Source organism: Rhinatrema bivittatum, chromosome 9 (genome assembly GCF_901001135.1).
Source record: "Rhinatrema bivittatum chromosome 9, aRhiBiv1.1, whole genome shotgun sequence".
In the NCBI taxonomy this organism is placed as follows: Eukaryota; Metazoa; Chordata; class Amphibia; order Gymnophiona; family Rhinatrematidae; genus Rhinatrema; species Rhinatrema bivittatum.
Genome location: NC_042623.1, coordinates 61,635,157 through 61,659,293, shown reverse-complemented (window position 1 = coordinate 61,659,293; position 24,137 = coordinate 61,635,157). Strand labels below are relative to the sequence as shown.

The 24,137-nt window shown below is 47.1% G+C and overlaps 1 protein-coding gene across 2 annotated transcripts in view; it reads right to left on the bottom strand.

Annotated features, from left to right (window-relative positions):
• Positions 1-11,918, bottom strand: part of CPNE8 (copine 8) — a 587,797-nt gene extending 575,879 nt beyond the window's left edge. The window contains exon 1 of one of the 2 annotated variants that reach the window (XM_029615275.1): positions 11,778-11,918. Coding sequence is in view for 1 of the 2 variants with exons in the window: in XM_029615273.1 (XP_029471133.1) it covers positions 2,785-2,912 (128 nt within the window). In the remaining variant the exon portion in view is untranslated. Of the gene's footprint in view, positions 1-2,784; positions 4,116-11,777 lie in introns of those variants that run through there. The other variant, XM_029615273.1, reaches the window with a different exon arrangement.
• Positions 11,919-24,137: the final 12,219 nt, after the last annotated feature.

Below are 24,137 nucleotides of genomic sequence, written 5' to 3'. Positions count from 1 at the left end.
CATGTTGCTCGAGCACGGCCCAGATACTCACATATATGGGCCTGTTAGCACAAGCAACACTTCTAAAATTCACCCCTTAGATTGTAAGCCCTCTAGGGATAGGGAAATACCTTCAGTACCTGAATGTAATTTGCTTTGATGTGCCCGAAAAAGCAGAATATTAAAAAAAAAATGACTTCTTGATTGTGGTAGCAGAATTCCAATAGCCAATGTTTAAAATAGTTAATATTTCTGCATGATCTACCTACATCAAACAAACTTATTGAAAGTTATCTTCAAAAATAAACTTAGCAGTAATACTAATGAAATGACATTCCTTGCTGCAATCAGCATTCCCCTTCTCATTTGGAACTGTAACTATGATTATAAATTAATAAACTTGGTAATAAATAATAAAAGTATTTTTAGTCCAATAAAAATATATGTCCTAAAATTTGTTTAATGACTTGTATTTCTTTAGCTAAATGCTGAATTAATACTTTGTGATTTAGAAATCATAGTGTAGATCGTTTTATTTTTTGTGAACACTTTGGCTACACCCACACAGATGGTTAAAGCCATTCCTCCCATCCTTACAGGCTTAGACCCCATCCTTTCCCTCCCCCTAGCTTGATTTCTGGGCTTTTCTCCACCCTTCCCCCCCATCACATCAGTTTCATCCTTGCTTCTCTCATCCCTTCCCTGTCAACTCAATCTCTGGTCCTTACTTACTGCCTCTCCTGGCAGATTTCCATTTCATCCATTTCCTCTCCTCTCTCTTTCCCTTCTCTCTTCTTCCCGGTATCATTCCTCTCTCCTCTTCCCCCTCCCCCCCTTCTGGTTTACCACCTCCACTACTACCTGGTAATCTGATTTACTAAAGATTTTTTTCCTTTTTTTCTAGCCTGTCTACAGGTAAATTAGCTTAATAAATCATGCCATCATGCCCTAGGTGTGTAAATGTTGCTGCATACAAATTGTACAGCAGCAATTTGTAAGCAATTGAAAAGCTGTGCACAGTTTACCATTAAAACTAGTATACTTCCTAAAGACACTAGAATAAAACATGAATATCCTATGTACCTGATTTACTAAGATTTTTCCATAAACAGAATATGGAAAACAAAAAGCCTTAAAATCAAGCCCTATGTACAATTTCAAAAACTAGAAGATTAGTTAATCATGTTTAATACAACTATGTAGACAAAAAAATTACATTTATAGAGAAGACCAGCATAATTCAGAATGTCCATGTGACAAACTGAGACTATTTTACACAGTGCATTAAGAAAAACTTTAATGTCAATTTCCGTTCACCTTACCAAACTTTTCTCCATAAACAGAATGAAAGATCCTTTTGAAAATAATACACATGTTGGGAAATGAAAATTGCTGCACTAAAATCTGAGATACTGTAACTTCTGTGAAGTGCATGCTGAGAAAGAGGGAATTCTGATAGGAAAATGCAGGCATCACACTACTCACACAACCGCTACAAGTACCATGTCTTGAAACTGAGCATGACTAACTGTGTCCAATTACTTTCAAGAAAATCCTGAAACAGAGGAAGCCTGCCCATAACCTGGGCGTACACCACCAGGTCTTAGATCCGTCATCTTTCTTTGCTGAGTAGCGACAGCCTTGCTTTCATCCTGAAAGTGCTACCGTAGTATGCACAACGCTGTGCAGAACCTTGAAAGAAATCTGGCTTGTAGCACAGATAACAATATAAACACAACTCGATTGCCTTAGATTACAGGACGTCATTCTCACAATCTTTTACTGCTTTACAGTGCTACTGCTAGTCATACACAATGTATGTACTACAGGCGGCAGTCAGCACACATCTCCTTCCCCCCCCCCCCCCATTCCCATGTTTTAACGCTGTCAGCTATATGGAACATTTTCATGGATTTGGCTGCAAGTTCAACTCCATATTGGACTGATCACTGGTCCAAACACATTACAGCTTCTAGAAAAACACTGACATTTTGGAAGAAATGGTTGAAGAAGAATCCATATGTTGGCTGTACTTATTACTTGAATTTCCTCATCACCATCTCAACCAACCCAAATATTAAGGGGCATTCCTTGAAGTGAAGGAGAGAGACTTGACAAAAGGGATGACTCCACTTCATCCCAGAGAGATGCATATTAAATATATACTCTACCTAAAGGATTCTCGCCATCATGTGTCAGTTTTCTTTTCACTAGAGATTTTACTTCCTTCACATTTAATACAAGCTGTAAGCCCTCAAAGCGGGAAAAAACCCAAAAGTTCCTTTAAATCTCTCCAAAGAAAATTCTCAGGCTGTAAAGTTATGTGGAATTATTTTCAGGCTACTTGAGATATTTTACTGCCTGCATGTGTCGGAATGTGGCAAGAAAACCGCATTTGGAGCCAGGGGGAAAATCGAACAGATTCTTGCAGTTCCCAATTCTTTACCAAGGGACTCTTGCCTGCTCTGCTCCACTCGGCGAGACATTTTTTTCTTTCATAACATAATTTTATAAGGGGATCCCAAAAGCCCCTCCTCCCCGGGGTCCTTTCCTACACCTCACTGCGATCAAGCAAAGAGCAAAGCTGTGATTTCTCGTGACTTCCAGTTGTAGCGGTGTCTGAGAAAAGCAATGTTTTAAATCAGCAAGAATGAGATATAATAAGTATTTAAAAAAAAAATCAGTACAAAGTTTGAAGTTTGGAGAAAGGGTTAAGAGAGTGCAACCCCGGGGTATGAACCTTTTCCCCAGTCCGAGATGTACATAGCCAGTGTCTGGACAGAAAAAATAAAAGCAAGCACTGACCTGCAGGAGACAGTTATCTCCACTCTGGTGGCCGGGATGCTGTTGCTCAGGGGGTTAAAGTCCCCAAGGGTCGCCATATTCGGAAAGCCACCCCCCGCCTCCAGTCTCGACTTGTCCAGTGAGTACATGAGGGGGGACTGAGCAGGTCGGAGCAAACGCACCCTTAGGAGCTCGACTCCACAGTGATTACTGTCAGCTCGGAGGAGGCGGAGAGGAAGGAAACTACCAGAGGAAAAGGAGTGGACGACGGGGGAGGGTGAAAAAAAAAAAAAGTGAACCACGTCAAAGAGGGGAGGGAGAGGGAGGCGGAACACCCCAGGACCGTTGACAGGAAAGTACCGCAATACAATCCCCAGCCACCAGCTCGGGAGCGCGAGCCACTGAGAGAGAGAATGCGTGCGCCGGGGCAGGGGCGAGGGGCGTGAGCGCCGAGCGAATGATTCAGCCCGAGACGTCAACTCTCACAACAAACAGCCGCACGTGACCCGGGAACGGTTCCAAAGGTTTCCCTCTGCTGCTCCTAGGAGCTGAGCTGGGACGGCTCCACTGGGCACAAGTGGACCCGCGGGGAGGGGAAGCAAGATTGGTAGATGAGAAGGGGTGGGGAGATCGCATGCTCTTATCACACGGAGGCCACGGTATCCGTTTAATAACTGCACATAAAACACAGCCCCAAGCCCAGCACAAGCTAAACAGCACACGCAGAGCACTAATTGCATTGTTATGGCATCAACGTATTTGATTTTTTTTTTTGTCAGTCACCAAGCTCGTTTCCAGACTTCTCAACATCCTTGCACCTAATTACACTTCTTTGGTATGAGAATGATAAAAACACAAAACATCCACGGAACAGAGAACTTTCTGTAAAGGAATAAAAAGAAAAGGGATTACAATTGCACAGGGCTCCTCAATCAATTTGAAATGGCATTGTAAAGCCTCAGCTCACCCTAAGCTGAGTCTTTTAAATAACCCCGTAGTTCTAATATCCATGCAGAGAAAAGGTAGTGAGACATCAGAACATAACTTGGGCACGCCGTAGCTTACGGATGACCGCCCCTCCCACCCTTGACCACATGACAGCCGAGTAAGGTAAACCATGATATCCTTTGAGTGGAAGAAACAGCCACAGCCAAAAATAGCATTATAACATTATTACAATATTAATATCCACTAATATTGCAGCAGTTTAAACACAATTGGCATTACCTCTAGCCAATGCCCTCACCGGTAAACTTCCTTGCTTTTCCCCACCCCTCTGCTTTTGGAGACGGCAGCCCTCCATTCTTCCGCTCCGTGAAGGTGGTAAACCATTGGCACCCCGCTCCGTGAATGCCAATCCGCCTTCCGCTCCGTGAAGGGGAACACCCGCCACTGGCATCCCGCTCCGTGAACGCCTCCGTGGCTACTGCCGCTCCGTGCAGTATTCTGCCGCCTCCTCCCACCCCTGGCCTTGCGGGCCGCAGTTCTTGCTTATGCCAGGCCTTCATTGGGCCACCCCCAGACCGGCCATTATCTCGGTCTCCGCCATGCTTAGTTGTATCCATGTCCCCGCTTTCCCCTTATGCAAAGTCCTTCACCAAAACATTCCCCCCTATGCAGCGACACATGTCCTTATGCTCCGGTGAGGGCCCCTGCCAAAGTAGGAAACAGTAAAACCTTATTTGTTTCCTACCCCCACTAATTAACTAAAGCTGCTGTGGCCGTTTGCAGAGCGAGAATGAAGATATCTACCCCCACATCTGATAAGTGCACCCCGTCTGTTCTATACATGCCTGGGCATGTGTGAGAAATATCCTCATGTGTAATGACGTAGCCCCCTATTGCCCTCAACCAGGTCCCCACTTCTTTGTTTAATTTGCGCCTGCTTTTTTTTTTTATATGGCTTTATGCGACCTCGCGTCACGCCATACCAATCGGGGGATAATGTGGGACCACACCAATCCCACGTCTGGCCATATAGCCTTAATTGCAGTCAAGTCCTTCTTGATAGAGATTATTAGGTCAATGTTCTTGACTGCGACCAAATAGTTACCTCCCAAATGAAAGATGATAATATCAGGCCGTGGTAATTGCCTGGCGTATTGGAGGATGCAAGGCATTAGTTGGACCCACCTCATCCCTCAGTTGCCCAGCCAGAATATGCTGGCCTTGCTACGCGGTATGCCCATCTGATCGCTGGAGGTCTTTTTCTTGTTTCTAATGTGCGCCCAATAAATGTAGGAGTGCCCCATGATCCATATCACTTTCGCGCTCCCAGCTGACGAGTCTATGATAGATAAAATAAAACTGTTATGGGGAACAGGATGTTAAATATATGCCGTTTATATTTCCAAGTGAAACTGTTCATTGGGCCGTATGTTTATTGGGCCGGATGTATGATTTGAATTTACCGGATTTCCACCGCCCTACCGCTTTAATTTGATCTTCGTTTAAACCGCTGCTGCAGGCAAAGGATGCTGCACCTATTCGGAATGAATGTGTGTGATAATCGCCCGCGTCTTCCCCTATTTTTTCCAATCCTTTGCGCAGTATACTGATGAACTGGTAACGCGATAGCGCGTTGCCATCTTTGTATTTTAGTAAGGGCCCCCCCCCCCGGCGGGCGTACTTTGAGGTATTCTCTTGCGGCCCTTACGGGGCATATCTCCCCCATATGAGTGGGGTATAACGTAATCCAACGACCTACTGCCCGTTGGTCATTCTTTGCTCGCCTAATAAAGATCTGTACTGCCTCCTTAACCATCCTTATGTTTTCTATCGGGAGACTCCCATCCGATGTCCTGGTGGTAACCTTTGCCCTCGGGATCAACTCACTGTTTCTAAATGCCCCAAAGAACATTAGTGAAAAAGCCACAGTCCATAGCTTAACCTCATAATTGTCCCAAACTAGGCTGGGGAGCTCTTTTACCAGTGCTTGAAGCAGCATCGGTGTGATAGGCTTTCTGGTGTCCCCTCTAACTGGTGCTTGTTGCCGCCAACCCTCTAATATCCCCAGCAGGGGAGAAGAAAAAAAAAAAAAAAAAAAAACCAACAAGAGCTGTACAACATAGTCTAGGTAAAACAAATAAGCATGGGTGTAGCTTGCTTATCGCGGCGGTTACTGCCCCTACTACCCCTAACTAATCAAGCTAGATATTTCACTTGCATGCAGCTCCATCACTGCTCTCTACATTAATGGTGGGGGTGGAAGGGGAATAGAACAAGGAGCTAAGAGTAACAGATAAGAATGAGAGAAAAAATGTGTGAGGCTTGCTGGGCAGACTGGATGGGCCATTCGGTCTTCTTCTGCCGTCATTTCTATGTTTCTATGTTTCTATAATGAGAAAAGAGTTGCTAATGGTGCCTATACCCCATAGTTTGGAGACGAAAACAATATCAGCTACGTGTTGCCCTGCCTGTGCTCTGGATACACCTGAGTTCTTGAGGTGGAGTAAGAACTCTGCTACATTTCTCTCTGTCATTGTTCCCTGAACTTGTGTGTTTTTTGTTTGGCAAAATTGTTGGAACAAGCTCCATCCGCGTGAATATGCTCTCCAAGTACTCTCTGCCAGAGCCGATCTCAATATGGAGCCGATCCCGGGCACCCTAATTCCCAAATCCAAGGAGGGATGCGATATGGCTGATGCTCTGCTTCCGGGGCCAGGAATCTGAAACGAGACCGACAATGAGACAATGCGTCAGCGATGCAGTTAACCTCCCCTGGTACGTACTTAGCCTTAAAGACCAGGTTAATGCGCAGGCAGAGCAGTACTAAATCCCGCAATAGCCTAATGACCCTGGGGGAGTGAGCGGTGAGCGAATTTATAGCCTGAACAACCGCCATGTTGTCTGCCCAAAAAACCACTCTTCTATTGTGGAAACATGATTTCCACATGTGTATTGATGCAACAATGGGGAACAATTCAAGAAAAGTGATGTCTCTGAGCACACCCTTGGCTTCCCACTGGACTGGCCATCGTTCCGCACACCATTTGCCGGCCAGATAGGCCCCAAATCCCACACTCCCCGCTGCGTCGGTGTAGAGTTGCAACTCCCTATTGGTCATGAGTGGGTCCCTCCAAACCGTCCGTCCATTATATTCCCCCAGGAATGTTTTCCATACTATGAGGTCCTCCCTGAGCTCCTTGGTGATTCTAATGAAATGATGGCTCTTGCGAATATCAGCTGTGGCTTGGGACAGTCTTCTAATGAAGGGGCGACCCATGGGCATGATCTTGCAAGCGAAGTTAAGATGACCAATGAGTGACTGCATTTGTTTTAGCGTGATTTTGCGCGAGTGTTCAGTAATAGATATGTTGGCGCGTAACGCTTCTAGCTTTGCGGGTGGTAGGCGTGTGACCATTTGCAGAGTATCAATTTCGATACCGAGAAATGACAATTTTTGTGACGGTCCTTCTGATTTGTGCTTGGCTAGTGGAATACCTAATTCGTCCGCTTTCCGGGTGAATGCTTCGAGGGCTTGCGCACAGGCCTGTGTGTCCCTATGGCCGGTAAACGAAAAATCATACACTATTTGGATGATTTTTTCTTTCCCGATGTCCTGCTCTACCGCCCATTGCACAAATGTGCTAAACCTCTCGAAGTAGGCACAAGATATAGAGCAGCCCATCGGAAGGCATTTATCAAAGTAATATTTACCTCGGAATTGAAACCCTAACAGATGGAAGCAGCTTGGATGTCTGGGAAGCAAGCGGAAGGCTGATTCAATGTCGGCTTTTGCCAACCATGCGCCTTGTCCCCAATGCCTCACCATGTCTAATGCCTGATCGAATGAGGCGTAGGCAACCGAGCATGCGTCGGGGTCCAAGTAATCATTCACTGAACCCCCCTCTGGGAAGGATAAGTGGTGGATCATTCGGAATTCCCCTGGCTCTTTTTTGGGAACCACACCAAGAGGGGAAATCCTAAAATGGGGTAGCGGTTTGTCATTGAATGGGCCTTCCACCCTACCCATGTCGCTTTCTTTTTTAATCTTTAGTGCCATGACCTCTTCATTTTTCCTTGCAGATAACAGATTCTTAGCCTCTGTGGCGGTTTCTGGCCCCATGAAAGGTATGCGGAAGCCTTGGGAAAACCCTTCGTATAGCCATCTTGCCTCCTGGGGCTGATAACCCATTAAACCAGCGGTTCTCAACCTGTGGGTCGCGACCCCGGCGGGGGTCAAACAACCAAAACACCGGGGTCGCCTAAAGCCATCGGAAAATACATATTTCTGATGGCTTTAGCCGCTGAGAAGTCGCGCTACCGTCTGCTGCAGCGCTATTCAGCTGAAACGCACGCCGTTATGGGTGCGCGTTCCAAACTGAATGCCTGCACGCATGCGCAGACGTGATTGCATCATCCGTCCGGAGCCTAAGGGGCGGGGGAAGCGGGGGGAACGCTCCACAGTCCATAGCAGCGCATTACATGTGTCCGGTGCTTGCTGACATCATCAGTGGGCGAACGCAGCAAGCGCCGGAGGACAGAAGCCTAGGAGGCGGAGAGCCAAGAGAGCCTGCGAGACAGCCTGCTGGTGTAAAAAAGGTTAATAATGTAAAAACAGTACACACACCATACACACATTACTGTGTAAGTGTAAGGAGCTTTGTGTGTAATCATTACACAGTACACAAAGCAGCTTACACTTACACAAAGCACCATACATTTAAAAATGTGAACTACATCGGTATTATACTATAAGATGTAGTTCACACTGTTCCCCAATGTATAATTATGTTTGATTTGTAGCAATGAGAATACATAATGCATATCATGTATTTACATTCCGAATCATAACTGTAGCAAAATTACAGTTTTGAAGTAGCCACCAAAATTATTTTTTGGTTTGGGGTCACCGCAACATGAGGAACTGTATTGCGGGGTCACGGCATTAGAAAGGTTGAGAACCACTGCATTAAACCGACCTGTAAGCTATGTATGTTAATGGGGGTCGGTGCTCTGATGAGTTTAATGGTGCTCTGTATGTGGGATGGTACTGCCCCTTGTGCATTTTGTCTGAGGGTGGCCTGCACCGCATCCCATACAGGCGTGCCTGAATTTGCAGGCAGCAGCGAATCTGCAAAAACCAGAGTTGAACAGCCGACAGATGGGAGCCCCCCCGCCCCTGAATCTAGTGGCTTGACCAAACCTTTGCCCTTGACGAAAGGGCTGACCTTGGCGAAATGGGAATCTACCAGGAAAAGTGTGTTGGCGAGGTGTTAACCATGTATTCGGATGGTATGCATTACCAGCGAAGCCAGGGATGACCTCCTGCGCCGGTCTGTAAGGTGTGATTTTTGAGAGCCAGAGATCAATATCTTTGCGATCCCAGTCTAAACTGGGGTTCACAGCCATATTCCTTCTGAACTGCTCATCATACTCTAACCAAGCCGTACCACCATAAGTGCGATAAGCACCGCAAATAACGTCTTGGTAAGCGAATAAAGAACAATACTTTTCAGGGTATTTCTGGCCTATAATGGTTGACAGAATTCTGAAACCTGCTGACCAATTTGCTAGCGTTCTAGCGATGAAGGGTTTGTCCCTAGCTGATAGTTTGCACGCTTCGTGGCATTTGGGATCGGAACCCTCCCCCTCTTTCCTGAGCAACTCGAATATATCAACATATTCACTGCGCCATATTTTCTCTTTTATTGCTTCTGACACATGCGCAGTTAGTGAGCCAACGGTACATGTGTATTGTGAAGCGTTATTGATGTTCATGGCTGCATGATGCCCATTTGTCCCTACCTGACACACCGTTGTTCCAACTGCTGTAGCTGTGGCTGGGGTTTGTGGCACAGGTAAAGTTTCCCCCATGTGTCGTCCTGACTGCCCTGTTTCCTGAGTAACAGGGTTTTGTGGTGGTCTTGTGTTAGAATTACCCTGCCCGTGCCAGGTATCAAAAATTGCTTTCATAGCAGCGAAAATATCATTAGGAGCGCCTTGTGGCCCCAGCCACACTTCGCTGCCCTTCGTTAGCGGTGGGTAACCGGGCTGTGTTGGGGGAACCTGCGCATTAGCCTGGCCCAGGTTTAGATCAGGGTACTCACAGTTCTGTCCTTCTTGCAGGTGCCTGTGTTGCCCGACAGCTGTGGTCACATGATGGTGGATGGGCGCTGCCAGCTGAACTGTTGGTGCTGCCTGCTGAACCTTGCTGTGGACCGATGGGCACTGAGCCATACTGCAGGGGGGACGGGCTGTCGGTAGGCGTTAACGCAGCCAGCATTGACTTCACCCTGTCCGTGCCATGGACAGCAGCTGCTGCCAAGGTTTGGTCCATGAGCCGCCGTAGCTCTCCTTCGGTTCCCATGCTGTAGCTCGTTTGTGGCGGTGCTGCCTGTGTCGGTGCTGCAGGGGTCGGGGCCGTTCTGCAGGGGTCTGTGTTGCAGGGGTGGTGCCCCATGGAGGGGGCTGCTCCGGAACATAGCAGCCCAAATGGCTGATGCTATGTGGTTGTTGTCTGTTAATTTTCTCTTCTTATTCCTCTGTGTCTTATTCTTTTTGTCGACCTCTGGCGTTGCCGCGGTTTTCTTGCAGTTTTCTTGGCTTCCGCCGTGCTCGCTTGGCTGGAGCCTGAGCCTAGTCCGGCATAAGTGTGGACGGGCCGGAAGCCATAGGAAACTGATTGGTAGACATGCTGTGTAGACATATAAATTGGTTAGATCCCAAACTGGACGGGAATAGGATGGGGGTGGGGGCAGCTGAGGAAGGTGGGGGGGGGGGGGGGGGGGGGGGGGGGCGAGGGGCGGCCGGACTCCGTGGGGAGGCGGGAGTGCCGGTGCATGGGGGGGGGGGGGCATGGGGAGTAAAAGAAAAGTAATAGTAAAAGAAAATCCTGAAAGTCCATGTGCTGACCTCCCAAAATGGCCGCTGCCATGTGCAGACCTCCAAAATGGCCGCTGCCATGTGCAGACCTCCAAAATGGCCGCTGCCATGTGCAGACCTCCAAAATGGCCGCTGCCATGTGCAGACCTCCAAAATGGCCGCTGCCATGTGCAGACCTCCAAAATGGCCGCTGCCATGTGCAGACCTCTGCTGGCAAGCCCTTACAATAAGAACCACAATACCATGCTAAGATGTAAGCTGACCTTTCATTAATATTTTAATTTACTTTGTATAGAGCTGCATAGCGCAGCCTAAATCATATCTATCAAGCTGAGGGTCCTGTACCCCTTATAATTCAGTATAAACGTGCACATGGGACAGCTGTCCCTTTACATGGTAACCGAATACTAACTATCCCCTTTAGGATTAATATAAAAAACATCCTGTTAACCTGGCTGAGCACTCAAATGCCGTACCGCTGTCCCATAGACATATCATCAGAATTCCCAACTACGGGATGCTGGCTACTTTTTAATTGTCAGATTACTTAGGTATAACAAAGCACATCCACAGGTTGTTGAGGTAGCATGGTAGACATGAAGCCTGCCCACTTCCTAGCAATTTAGAGAGCGAGGGGTAAAGCAATACATAGAAAACGTCGATTTTAAAGTAAAGCAAGCCTACAAGATCAGTGCTCTAACCACTGAGCTACCAAGCCTGCTACTGCCAGCCATGTGCTCTAACCACCTATGCATTCACCATGTGCAGACCCCTTCAATGGCGTTTCTTAAAAGGCTACAAGTGAAAGATAACCAGCCCTGCACTCGCTGCCCTTTCAATAAATACAGCAACATGCAGCGCAAGCATTGTGCTGAAAGCCAGCCATGCGTTCATAAAATATATATATAATAACAGGTAAAGTGTGGCCATGTGCCCATGGCGGTTCACTAAAGATATATTAGTTAAAATATATATAACCAGCCATGTGCTAAGGCATTTCCTTAAATAAAATAACATTCCAGGCAGAAGCAGCCATGCATTCAAAGCCTTTTCATTAAATAAAGTACTGGTAATGCAGAGCCAGTTCAATGCAAAAGGGGGGAGGGGGTGAGCAGACCTTAGCAACACAAATTACCATTAATATTCTCAACATTTTGCCTATAAGCCACAAAATCTTTGTACTTTACCCAATGATGTAATCAAAGAAATCTTTCCTGCTCCTTTAGCTGATCTGCTCCTCTTACAGCACAGCCGTGCTGGAGGCAAAGTGAAAGTAAAAGCAAAACTGTTGTAGCACAGCCGTGCTGGGATCAGCCTGTTGCTCTCCATTCCAGGCTGCAAATGTGCTCCCCCCACCCCGCACTACCTCTAAGTACCTGAGCTCCCAGACGCCGCCTTCTTTGTCTCATTGGCTCCTGCTCCGTTTTGCACTGGGCCCACTAATCCCCACCTAGCCCCGCACACCCTTGGGCTGTGCCCCCCGCCCCCTCCCCTTGTCTACAGCACGGCTGCCCAGTTATACGGCCCTTGCCTCAAGAGGCAGAGCCTCCTTAAGTCATCAAGGCCGCCCCCAGGTGGCCAAGAGCACATAACACAGCCGCCTCCCATAGCCTCCCTCTCTAGTTTTATTTGAATGAGGGGTCCCAACATCTAGCCCTTGGGACCCTTATGGTGAGGAACAATAGTAGGTGGACACAGCCCAAGGGATAGATCCGGAAGGGGGAAATGTAGGGCAATTAATATAGCAAGCCCAGGTGGTCACAAAAGGTAAGGTGGGAGAGAGACAGAAAAGGTAATAAAAGGTCCAGGTCAGGGCAGACAAAGCAGCAGGAGAGAGGCAGGGAGGCAACAGAGGTTTTATATTTCTTCAGAGTTTCAGCAGGAAATCCTGTACTGAGGCTGTATGGCAGCCTCAGTACAGTACCATCATCGATGTCCCAAGGTCAGTGTCCTATTCTAGTTCAGACCAAGGGAAACAGGGGAGGAGATTGGTCCACGGATCAGCGGATGAAATGCAGCTGGATATCAGGTACGTGGGGTGGTCTGTGGATAATCTTCCTCATTATAAAGCAGGTTGAAATGGCTTGGGAGAAGGTGATTGTGTGTCTATTTATGGAACTAGATCAGCGCACTATAGACTGGGCAGTGTGTTTGAGCTGTTGCCATCTGATGTTATGGTTTATCACCACATGGCATTAGAGTCTGAGGAATGGTAAAATCTGGGATGGGAATAAAGAAGAAACAGATAAGAGCATCAGGACATGGAGGGACCAGAGGAGAAAGAGAGAGATGAAGAGGAGTGGCACTGAATAGCGAGGGACCAGAATGAGATGGTCTCTCTCAGGGACCTGAGAGAGACCAGATAGAAACAGAGCAGTGAGAGGCCAGACAGAGATGCTGGCAGAGGAGCAGCAGGGAGAAGAGAGAGATCCAGATGCAGAGCAGCAAGAAACCAGATACAGATGCAGAGGAGGAGTGACCAGGGACCTGAGAGAGATACAGGCAGATGAGGAGCAGCAGGAACATGAGAGATACAGATGTGGAGTGGCAAGGGACCAGACAGAAATAGAGTCAGAGCAGGAGCGGCGAGGAAACCAAATAGAGATGCAGACAGTCAAGGAGCAGCGGGGACACAATTGAAGATCCAGGTGTGGAGTAGGGAGGGATCAGATAGAAATGCAGCCAGAGGAAGAGCGGCAAGGGACCAGACAGAGATGCAAACAGACAAGGAGCAGCAGTGACATGAGAGAGATCCAGATGTGGAATAGCGAGGGACGAGATAGAGATGTAGACAGAGGAGGAGTAACAAGGGACCAGATAGAGATGCAGACAGACGAGGAGCAGCAGGAACACGAGAGAGATCCAGATGTGGAGGAGCGAGGGATCAGATAGAGATGCCATGAAGGAGAGGCGAGGATATAAATAAGGTGGGGCAGAGGGCCCCCTGTTGGCCCAGAGAGCAAGTGAACTACTAGACTGAAGGAACTGAGACCATGAGAGAGTACCCTACATGGAAAGGCAGTTACTACCCTTTACAGAAGGTATAGGGTAATTACAGAAAATGGCAGCTGCTACCCTTAACAGAAGGCATGAGGCTAACTGCACAGAATGGCAGTTATTACTCCAGAAGGCATGGGCCCTCGCAGGCCCAGAGATCAAGGACTGCAGGAACAGAAGTGAGTATGTTGGGTGTGATTGCACACACACACAACATATTTACACTTCACAACAGATTCATGAGGCAAAGAATATAGGAGGTATGGTGTGATTTACACACCCAACAGATCAACGAGGCGCAGAAGGCCCTTCAGGCCCAGAGATCAGGTGGATTGCAGGAACAGAGAGCGTAAGCATGATGTGTGTTTTTGAACAAATACTCACACATAGGGGCCGATGTAATAAGACCCACGGCAAAACAGGTGCTCGATATGTGCACGGGTTTTGATCGCAGCGCACAGCTGAAGTTGCCGCTTTCACGGGATGTAAAAAAATTAATTATGCAAATGATTTACACGCAGAGATCCTCACACGTACGGAAAAATGCGCATACCTAAGCTTGGTACAGGGCCTATGTAATAAGCGGCCACATCACCACTTAAAACCCACACCGATGGGGGGGTGCTACTGAGCAGCGCTAGAAGATGGCCGCATAGTGGCTCATGCTCCCTCCCAAGCTCTAAATTTATAACATTACTGGCAGATAGCTGGAAGTTTTTCCTTTCACAACCAGGCGATCAGCTGTGGGAACCGGCAGGATGACCGCAAAAAAAAGAGTCGCCAATCTCAATTTTCCTTCAGTAAAGTAGCTGATATTCTTCCATCCGACGATGATGGCGAGCAGGCCCTCCAGCAGCGGGCTGACTTAATAGAGCCCCCTGCTTTGAGCCCTGGACCGACACCTACTGCAGAACAACTAGCGGGCAGCTTACATCTAGATATCCCCACACGGTCCGAAATCCACGCCTGGTTCAGCGAAATACGTACTGATCTCAAAAGCTGCAAAGCAGATCTATTGGCGAGTATGGGCGAGCTGAGAGATGATTTAAATGCTATGGGGCACCGCGTGGATGAACTAGATACACGAGCCGACAGTCAGAGCGCCAACTTGGAAACGCTAAATCAAGAATCCAAGCAATTATCCCAAACAGTGGAAACGATGGCAGACAAAATCGAGGACTTGGAGAATCGCTCCCGCCGATCTAACCTTCGCATCCGGGGGATGCCTGAAACAGACCTTTATAAAGATAGCATGATGACGGCGGCGACCATTTGCAAAGCTATCCTTTTAGATCACAGATCCCCCTCAGAAGAATCACGGCCTGAACCGGTGATTGAACTCGAAAGAGCTCATCAGGCGCTGGGGCAAAGGAGAGATAACCAACCCAGGGATCTAGTTCTTAAATTTCTCAACTTCAAGCAGAAGGAGGAAGTCATGGCAGCGGCATGCTCCCACCCTGGCTGGACCTGGCAGGATAACATCATCGCCATTTATAACGATTTGGCACCTTCGACCCTTCAAAAGCGCTACCAACTCAGAGAGGTGACGGGGGCACTTCGAAATGCAGAAATCAAGTACCGATGGGCTTTTCCATTTGCCCTACTATTTCAATATAAAGGAATTTCTTACAAGATTAAGTCGCTGGAAGACACTGGTCATACTTTCAAGGAGGCTGGTCTAGCGATCACATTTCCTACAGAGACATCTTCCTTCAAGTCCAAGCCGACGGATACCACGCCAAGATGGCGACGCCCTGAATCTGGCCGGGGACGCCTTCGGCGGCAAAATACCCCAGCCAGCTTGTATCCTGCGGACAAAGGCTGACCCACATTGATCACAACTGCAGACCTGCTAATCTAGTGATGGTGATGACTTTGTGTTTTTCTAAATGTACCCTGCTTAGTCACCAATGCTCAGCCACAAGGCTTGGTTAATTCATTACCTTCCCACCAGTTTTAATGTCTTCGTTTACAAAGCCAGAAGGTGGGATACCCGGCTATCTTCAATAGCTGTTTAATATTGAGTTTAGCAGTTAAAATTATGTTTGTTTGCAGAGAGTTTGGGAGGGGGGGCTGGCTACTGGCCGGCAGCGCTGTTACTCTTGTACCCCCAGGGCTAAGGTCCGCGGATAGAGTGAGCGGATCCTTACTTGTGTTTCACCCACACATGATAGAGGCTCAGTGGAACTTGCTAAATGTTGCCCCATACCCATACTAGGGTATGGGGCAACATTACATCAATTTCTTTTCAAATGGGTTATATTGTCTTTGTGGTATGTCAACCTTATCTCATATGGCTAACACTTTCTTTATGTAACTATCATGGTTAAAATAGTCTCACTTAATGTCAAGGGGCTCAATTTATACAGGAAGAGATTTCTCCTTAAACAGGAGCTTCAACACCAACAGGCCGATATAGTTTATGTTCAAGAAACGCACTTAAAGAATCGACATGGTCACTTGTTATCTTACAAGACTCATCCACATGTATATCATGCAGGCTGTGGTGGTAGTAATAAATACGCAGGGACGGGGATATTACTTTCAGCGTCCTTAGTACATGAATATCTATCTCATGTCGCAGACCCTAATGGCAGGTACCTCTTATTGAAACTCAGACTGGCCAATCAGGTGTGCACTCTTGTTGCTATTTACGCCCCAAATAGGGGCTGTAATTCTTTTCTGGCAGAACTGCGGGGCTTGCTTCTGGAGCAGGCAGAAGGCAATATAATTTTAGGTGGGGACTTCAATGTTACATTGCAGCAGGATATAGACAACTCGAATCCACATTCACATACGCCATATGCATTACACAGACAACTAAAGTCCCTCATAACAGATTGGACTTTAATGGATATTTGGAGGAATCGCTTCCCCAAATCTCGCTCCTATACATTCTATTCTGCACCACACAACAGCTACTCTCGTATCGACTATTTCCTTGTTGATAAGCAATTAGGCAACCAAATCCGTAAGACGGATATTGATGCTATTTCATGGTCCGACCATGCTCCCATAACCTTAGAAGTGGATATGAGTGATGGGGACAAGGGGGAGCGCTTTTGACGCCTGAATGAATCGCTATTGCAAGATACATCCTTTGTTCAGAAACTTACACCCGAACTTCAGGAATATTTTGACTTGAATACTGATCCTGAAGTAAATCCTGGTATAGTCTGGGATTGTTCCAAGGCTTTTGTACGGAGCTTGTTAATTTCTAGAGCAGCTGCTTGTAAGCGCCTAAGGGAACAAGCCAGAATGTCCCTGTTACATAAAATTAAGTCCCTATCCTGGGAACATATGCGAACACTATCCTCACGCTGTTACCAGAAATTATTGGCTGCAAAATCTGAGTTATATAAGTTGGATAACGCACAGCTGATCCATGCGTTAGAAATTACAAAACAGGCCTATTATGAAGGGGGAGATAAAGCAGGGCGGCTATTGGCTCGCAGCCTGAAAGCCAGGACTGCTCATAATACCATCTCTAAAATTAAGAGTACTAAGGCTGAAATGTTAACAGCCTCTAGGGAGATCAGGGAAGTATTCTCTGCTTTTTATGGCCAATTGTATAGCCAGGATGCATCTATTGAAATTGACAGCATAAAGCAATATTTACAGGGTGTTGGCTTGCCGAGTCTCACCTCTACGCAACAAGAAGCCCTGGAGGCCCCTATCACGCTAGAGGAAGTTTTAGCGGTCATAAAGTCCCTTAAGCCCGGGAAGGCCCTGGGTCTCCATGGCCTCTCAGGGGTATATTATAAAAAATGTTCTCATGTTATAGCTGGCCCGCTGGCTTAATTTTTTAATAGCCTCCGTGAAGAGGGGAAACTAGCACCCCAAGCGAATGTTGCCTGTATAACGGTGTAGGCTAAACCTGGGAGGGATCCCACGCAATGCGCCTCTTACAGGCCTATTTCACTCATCAACGTTGACCTTAAGCTATAAGCCCGGATTTTGGCAATTAGACCTAATAAGTACCTCCCGTCATTAGTCCATACTGACCAAGTAAGATTTATCCCGCACTGTATGGCCGCTGACAATATCAGGAAAGTCCTAGATTTAATGTGGTGGGTTCATAGAAGGAAGGAACCAGCAGTCCTGCTCTCCTTGGACGCTGAAAAAGCGTTTGACTTAGTCCATTGCCTTTTTTATTTTCAACCCTACAAAAAATGGCCTTTGGGCCATACTTTCGCCAGTGGGTTCAAAGGCTGTACGATCAACCCAGGGCGCGGGTGAAGGTGAACAATGGCTATGGTTCTGCTTTTGCTATTGGTAGGGGCCCTCGGCAGGGTTGCCCCCTTTCACCGCTGTTGTTTGCATTATACTTAGAGCCCCTTACCACTAAAATCCGCGAATCCCTGGAGATTAAGGGTGTCGAGCTTGGAGCAGCCAAGTACAAACTATCGTTGATCGCAGACGATGTGCTACTAATTTTAACTGACCCCCTGTCATCACTCAAAGGGGTTATGCGTGAGTTGGACATGTACAGTGCTGTTTCAGGCTTGAAGGTTAACCTCGATAAATCAGAACTGCTTAATATTAATCCGAGCCCAGAGGTGGTGAGGATGATAAAAGAGCGCTTTCCTTTTAAGTGGGCAAAAACACATATTAAGTACTTAGGAGTTCGGATATCGCCTCAGCTATCTGATTTATATCAAATGAACTATCAACCTTTGGTTGATAGGATCCTTACAGATATGAGCCGATGGAATAAGGGTATGTTTTCTTGGCTGGGCAGAATTGCTGTTGTCAAAATGAATATCCTACCAAAACTCCTCTACTTGTTTTCCTCCCTACCTGTATATATTCCATCTCCTATCCTCCGCAATTGGCAGAGGAGGATTTTTTATTTTATTTGGCGCAGGCGCCCGCCCAGACTCTCTCAAGCTCTCCTTTACTTACCCAAAACGCAGGGAGGTATGGGAGTCCCCAATATTCTCTGGTATTACTGCGCCGCCCAATTGAGAGCATTAATTGACATTAACCGCTCACAATTTCCCAAGCAGTGGGTTCAACTTGAACAGGCCATGGTGGGCACTATGGCACTTGTAGCGATGCCTTGGCAACCGTGCTCTACTTGGAGGCTGGTACAATGCATCCCATGGGCTTTGGAGACCACTCTGCGTATCTGGGAGCAAACACGCAAAAACTGGTGGGGAATTACACATATTTTTATCAATCCTCGTTAGCTTATAATGAGCGATTTGCCCCGGGTCACTCTTCTCCACACTTTAAATACTGGCAGGAGAAAGGGATAAATACTATAGGGCATTTCTTATCCCAAGGAAGTTTTCTCTCAATGGAGCAGCTGTCACTGAAATATAATTTCAAACCCCCTAACTTTTTGGTGTATGCACAGATTGTTCACTTTATCTGTGTCTTGCAACAAGCCAAATCGCTCCGCCCTGGAAGATCTCTGGTAGAATCTTATTTTTCAAAACCCACGCCAATAATCCGCACATAAAAGCAAGTGAGCGAGCAAACGGGTCACCCTAGTAAGTGAAAGTTTGACCCTGGAAAGTATTTTTAATATTTCCAATAACTGTACTGCAGAAAACATGGCAAATATTTTCATGCATGTTAATTCAAAACAATCTTGCCGCTCTTCTGGCCGTGTATCTGTCCGTCCAAGAAAGCGCTTACCTCGGATGCCGTTAAAAGCGCTTTGCTAAGCTGGCCATTCTGAAATCGAGATAGGCGTTCAGCCAGGCACTTATCAGGCCGCTCATGCTCTTCTGTTCGTAGCAGAAAAATCTGCACAATCAGGGGCCCAGAAAGGTGCCTAGCTATTCTTGCTGCTCAGGCACTCTTCTGGCCGTGTATCTGGCCGTTCGGGCACTGAGCTAGGCACCCAGCTCAGCTCAGTGCCTAGGGAAGCACTTACCTACGCTGGCCGTTCTGATGCCCAGAAAAGCACCTAGCTAAGCTGGCCAATCAGTCACCGAGATTGGCGCTCAGCAAGGTGGTTTTCAGGATGCTCGGACGCCGACATAGGACCCCCGAGTCGGCGCTGACACTTAACTTGTGCCCTGACCATGGCAGTAAAAAACCCGCACTAGCATTAGCATTGCTCCCTGCATTGCCTATGATTAGCTAATCACCTCCTTTGCATGCCGTTAGCATGCATTTACGCAGGAAAAACCACGGGTCTGTAAGTACGTCTATCCCGCGCAGAAAACCCTTATTATATCCCCATGTAGGACTCTGTGCAGGAAAACACGCACACAAACATGCATGCATCCACGCACAAACCCGCGGCAGCTTCAGTTCACCTTATTACATCGGCCCCATAGACTGGAAGGGAAGAGGGTGAGAATGAGATGCCTCTAAGATGATTGTCCTCTTTTGAAAAGAAAAATGTTTTGAGCGTTGTATTAGCAGCTAAGTTTTATAAACAAGATAATTATATCAATTGTTTAATTTAGGAGCAAGGACATGCAGATATTAGTAGTGAACTATGGCAGTGTGTGGAATGGGCTTTGTCATAGAGTTGCCAACTGTCCAGTTTTGGACCAGACAACCAGGTTTTCAGGCATTCTGTGCAGTGTCAGTCAGAAGTACTGACCGAATGCTAAAAGTCCAGTTTTGCAGGTGGCTCCTGTTCTCTCCTAAGGCTCTTAGTTAGAGGAAGGGAAAGGCAGGATTGTAGCCTGTTACACTGCCCTCTGCTTCCGTTCCCATGTTGTGAATGCATGGCCTAGGAGGGAGAGGAGGTTGGGCACAGCACAGCCTTCGGCTCCCAGTGCCTCTGCAGATCTCCACAGCAGTGATTCTCTGGATCCGGCCTCCTCTCTCATTATCAGGCCGATGCTCTACCGTGCGCTGGCTGCAGCACACAGTTTAACGCCGATTGGATGCACATTTTGGATGCGAGTCCATAACCCCAGATGCAAAACGAGGGTTAGCGCGTCCAAAACGCACGTCCAATCACGCACATAGGTAACAGCTCTCGTCACATGCAAATGCATATAGATGAGGCTATTACCTATTCCCACCATGCAAAAAAAAAAAAAAAAAAAGACTCCCTCTGCCCATGCCTGTACTCCAGCCCCCTAATGAGGTGCATTAGTGCCCCCCAGGTCTGGCACCCTGGGCAGTCGCCTGTCCTTCCTGACAACCCTGGCTCCCCTCTCTTTTCCTCCCTTCCTGCCCAGCATGCTTCTGACCCTCTGAGACAATGTGTGGGAGAGAATGAATGTGTATGTGTATGAGAAAAAGAGACAGAGGAGAAAGTTTGTGCCCCCCACCACCTCCTAATAATCCATGAGATAAGAAATGGGAAGCAGCTGAGTGGCAGCCCTGAGAGGCTGGAAGATAAACTGTTGCCTGTGTGCAGCCTGTCAGCTCATTATTGTCCTTTAATGCATACCAGGATACACTGTTTAGGCAGTTCACAAGCAGGATCTTAAATTTATGCAAATGAGGGGTACCTCCCCACTTCCCAGTCAAGTGCCCAGTCCTGGTCTGTGGAAAAATTGGCAAGCCTACTTTGGCAACAAGCCAGGAGCAGTAAAGCATATAATCTCAAGTAGCATAGTAGTAATAGTACATTGTATAAGAAGCTGTTTTAGATATACATAGAAACATAGAAACATAGAAATGACGGCAGAAGAAGACCAAACGGCCCATCCAGTCTGCCCAGCAAGCTTCACACATTTTTTCTCTCATACTTATCTGTTTCTCTTAGCTCTTGGTTCTATTTCTCTTCCACCCCCACCATTAATGTAGAGAGCAGTGATGGAGCTGCATCCAAGTGAAATATCTAGCTTGATTAGTTAGGGGTAGTAGGGGTAGTAACCGCCGCAATAAGCAAGCTACACCCATGCTTATTTGTTTTACCCAGACTATGTTATACAGCCCTTATTGGTTGTTTTCCTTCTCCCCTGCCGTTGAAGCAGGGAGCTATGCTGGATATGCTTGAAGTATCAGGTTTTTTTTCTCCCCTGCCGTTGAAGCAGAGAGCTATGCTGGATATGCGTGAAGTATCAGTTTTTCTTCTCTCCTGCCGTTGAAGCAGAGAGCTATGCTGGATATGCGTGAAGTATCAGTTTTTCTTCTCCCCTGCCATTGAAGCAGAGAGCTATGCTGGATATGGGTGAAGTATCAGTTTTTCTTCTCCCCTGCCGTTGAAGCAGAGAGCTATGCTGGAAATGCGTGATGTATCAGTCTTCTCCCATGCCGTTGAAGCAGAGAGCCATGCTGGATATGCATCGAAAGTGAAGTATCAGGCACATTTGGTTTGGGGTAGTAAACCGCCGTAACAAGCCAGCTACTCCCCGCTTTGTGAGTGCGAATCCTTTTTTCTTCTCCCCTGCCGTTGAAGCTATGCTGGATATGCGTGAAGCATCAGTTTTTCTTTTCCCATGCTGTTGAAGCAGAGAGCTATGCTGGAAATGCGTGATGTATCAGTCTTTCTCCCATGCCGTTGAAGCAGAGAGCCATGCTGGATATGCATCGAAAGTGAAGTATCAGGCACATTTGGTTTGGGGTAGTAACCGCCGTAACAAGCCAGCTACTCCCCGCTTTGTGAGTGCGAACCCTTTTTTCTTCTCCCCTGCCGTTGAAGCAGAGAGCTCTGCTGGATGTGTGAAGTATCAGTTTTTCTTCTCCCCTGCCGTTGAAGCAGAGAACTATGCTGTATATGCATTGAAAGTGAAGTATCAGGCTTATTTGGTTTGGGGTAGTAACCGCCGTAACAAGCCAGCTACTCCCCTCTTTGTGAGTGCAAATCCTTTTTTCCACATTTCCTCTTGCTGTTGAAGCTTAGAGCGATGTTGGAGTCACAGTAAGCATGTGTATGTTTATTGAATAAGGGTATTGTCTCCAGGCAGTAGCCATCATTCTGGCGAGTCACCCACTATTCATTGGCGGCCTCTTGACTTTATGGATCCACAGTGTTTATCCCACGCCCCTTTGAAGTCCTTCACAGTTCTGGTCTTCACCACATCCTCCGGAAGGGCATTCCAGGCATCCACCACCCTCTCCGTGAAGAAATACTTCCTGACATTGGTTCTGAATCTTCCTCCCTGGAGCTTCAAATCGTGACCCCTGGTTCTGCTGATTTTTTTCCTACGGAAAAGGTTTGTTGTTGTCTTTGGATCATTAAAACCTTTCAAGTATCTGAAAGTCTGTATCATATCACCTCTGCTCTTCCTTTCCTCCAGGGTGTACATATTTAGATTCTTCACTCTCTCCTCGTACGTCATCCGATGAAGATCCTCCACCTTCCTGGTCGCCCTTCTCTGTACCGCTTCCATCTTGTCTTTGTCTTTTTGTAGATACGGTCTCCAGAACTGAACACAGTACTCCAGGTGAGGCCTCACCAAGGACCTGTACAAGGGAATAATCACTTCCCTTTTCTTACTCGATATTCCTCTCTCTATGCAGCCCAGCATTCTTCTGGCTTTTGCTATCGCCTTGTCGCATTGTTTCACAGACTTCATATCATTAGACACTATCACCCCAAGGTCCCTCTCCTGCTCCGTGCACATCAGCCTTTCCCCCCCCCCCCCCCCCCCATCGAATACAGTTCATTCGGATTTCCACTCCCCATATGCATGACTTTGCACTTCTTGGCATTGAATCTCAGCTGCCATATCTTCGACCACTCTTCCAGTTTCCTTAGATCCCGTCTCATTCTCTCCACTCCTTCCGGCGTGTCCACTCTGTTGCAGATCTTAGTGTCATCCGCAAAAAGACAAACCTTACCTTCTATCCCGTCCGTAATGTCGCTCACAAAGATATTGAACAGGACCGGTCCCAACACCGATCCTTGCGGTACACCACTTAAAACCGCTCTCTCTTCAGAGAAGGTTCCATTTACCATCACACATTGTCTTCTGTCCGTCAACCAATTTGCAATCCAGGTCACCACCTCGGCACTCACTCCTAAGCTTCTCGTTTTATTCACCAGTCTCCTGTGCGGAACTGTATCAAAAGCTTTGCTGAAATCCAAGTATATGATATCGAGTGCTCTTCCTTGATCCAATTCCTTGGTTACCCAGTCAAAAAAGTCAATTAGATTTGTCTGATAGGATCTTCCCCTGGTGAATCCATGTTGCCTCTGGTCCATCAATTCTCCGGACTGTAGATAGTTCACTATTCTCTCTTTCAGCAGTGACTCCATTACTTTTCCCACCGCCGAAGTGAGGCTAACCGGTCTGTAGTTGCCAGCCTCTTCCCTGTTCCCACTCTTGTGAAGCAGGACCACCACCGCTCTTCTCCAATCACTCGGCACCACTCCCGTTTCTAGGGATCTATTGAACAGGTCACACAGCGGAGCCGCCAGAACATCTCTGAGCTCCCTCAATATCCTTGGATGAATCCCATCAGGCCCCATGGCTTTGTCCACTTTCAGGTTCTTTAGCTCTTCCCACACATTTTCTACTGTAAAAGGATTTTCATCTATTCCACTTCCCTCCAGTTTCTTGTTGTGTAGAAATGGTCCTTCTCCAGGGTCTTCTTTAGTGAACACAGAGCTGAAGTATTCGTTTAATATTTCTGCCATTTCTTCGTCTCTCTCCACACATTGATCATTACCACCTTTC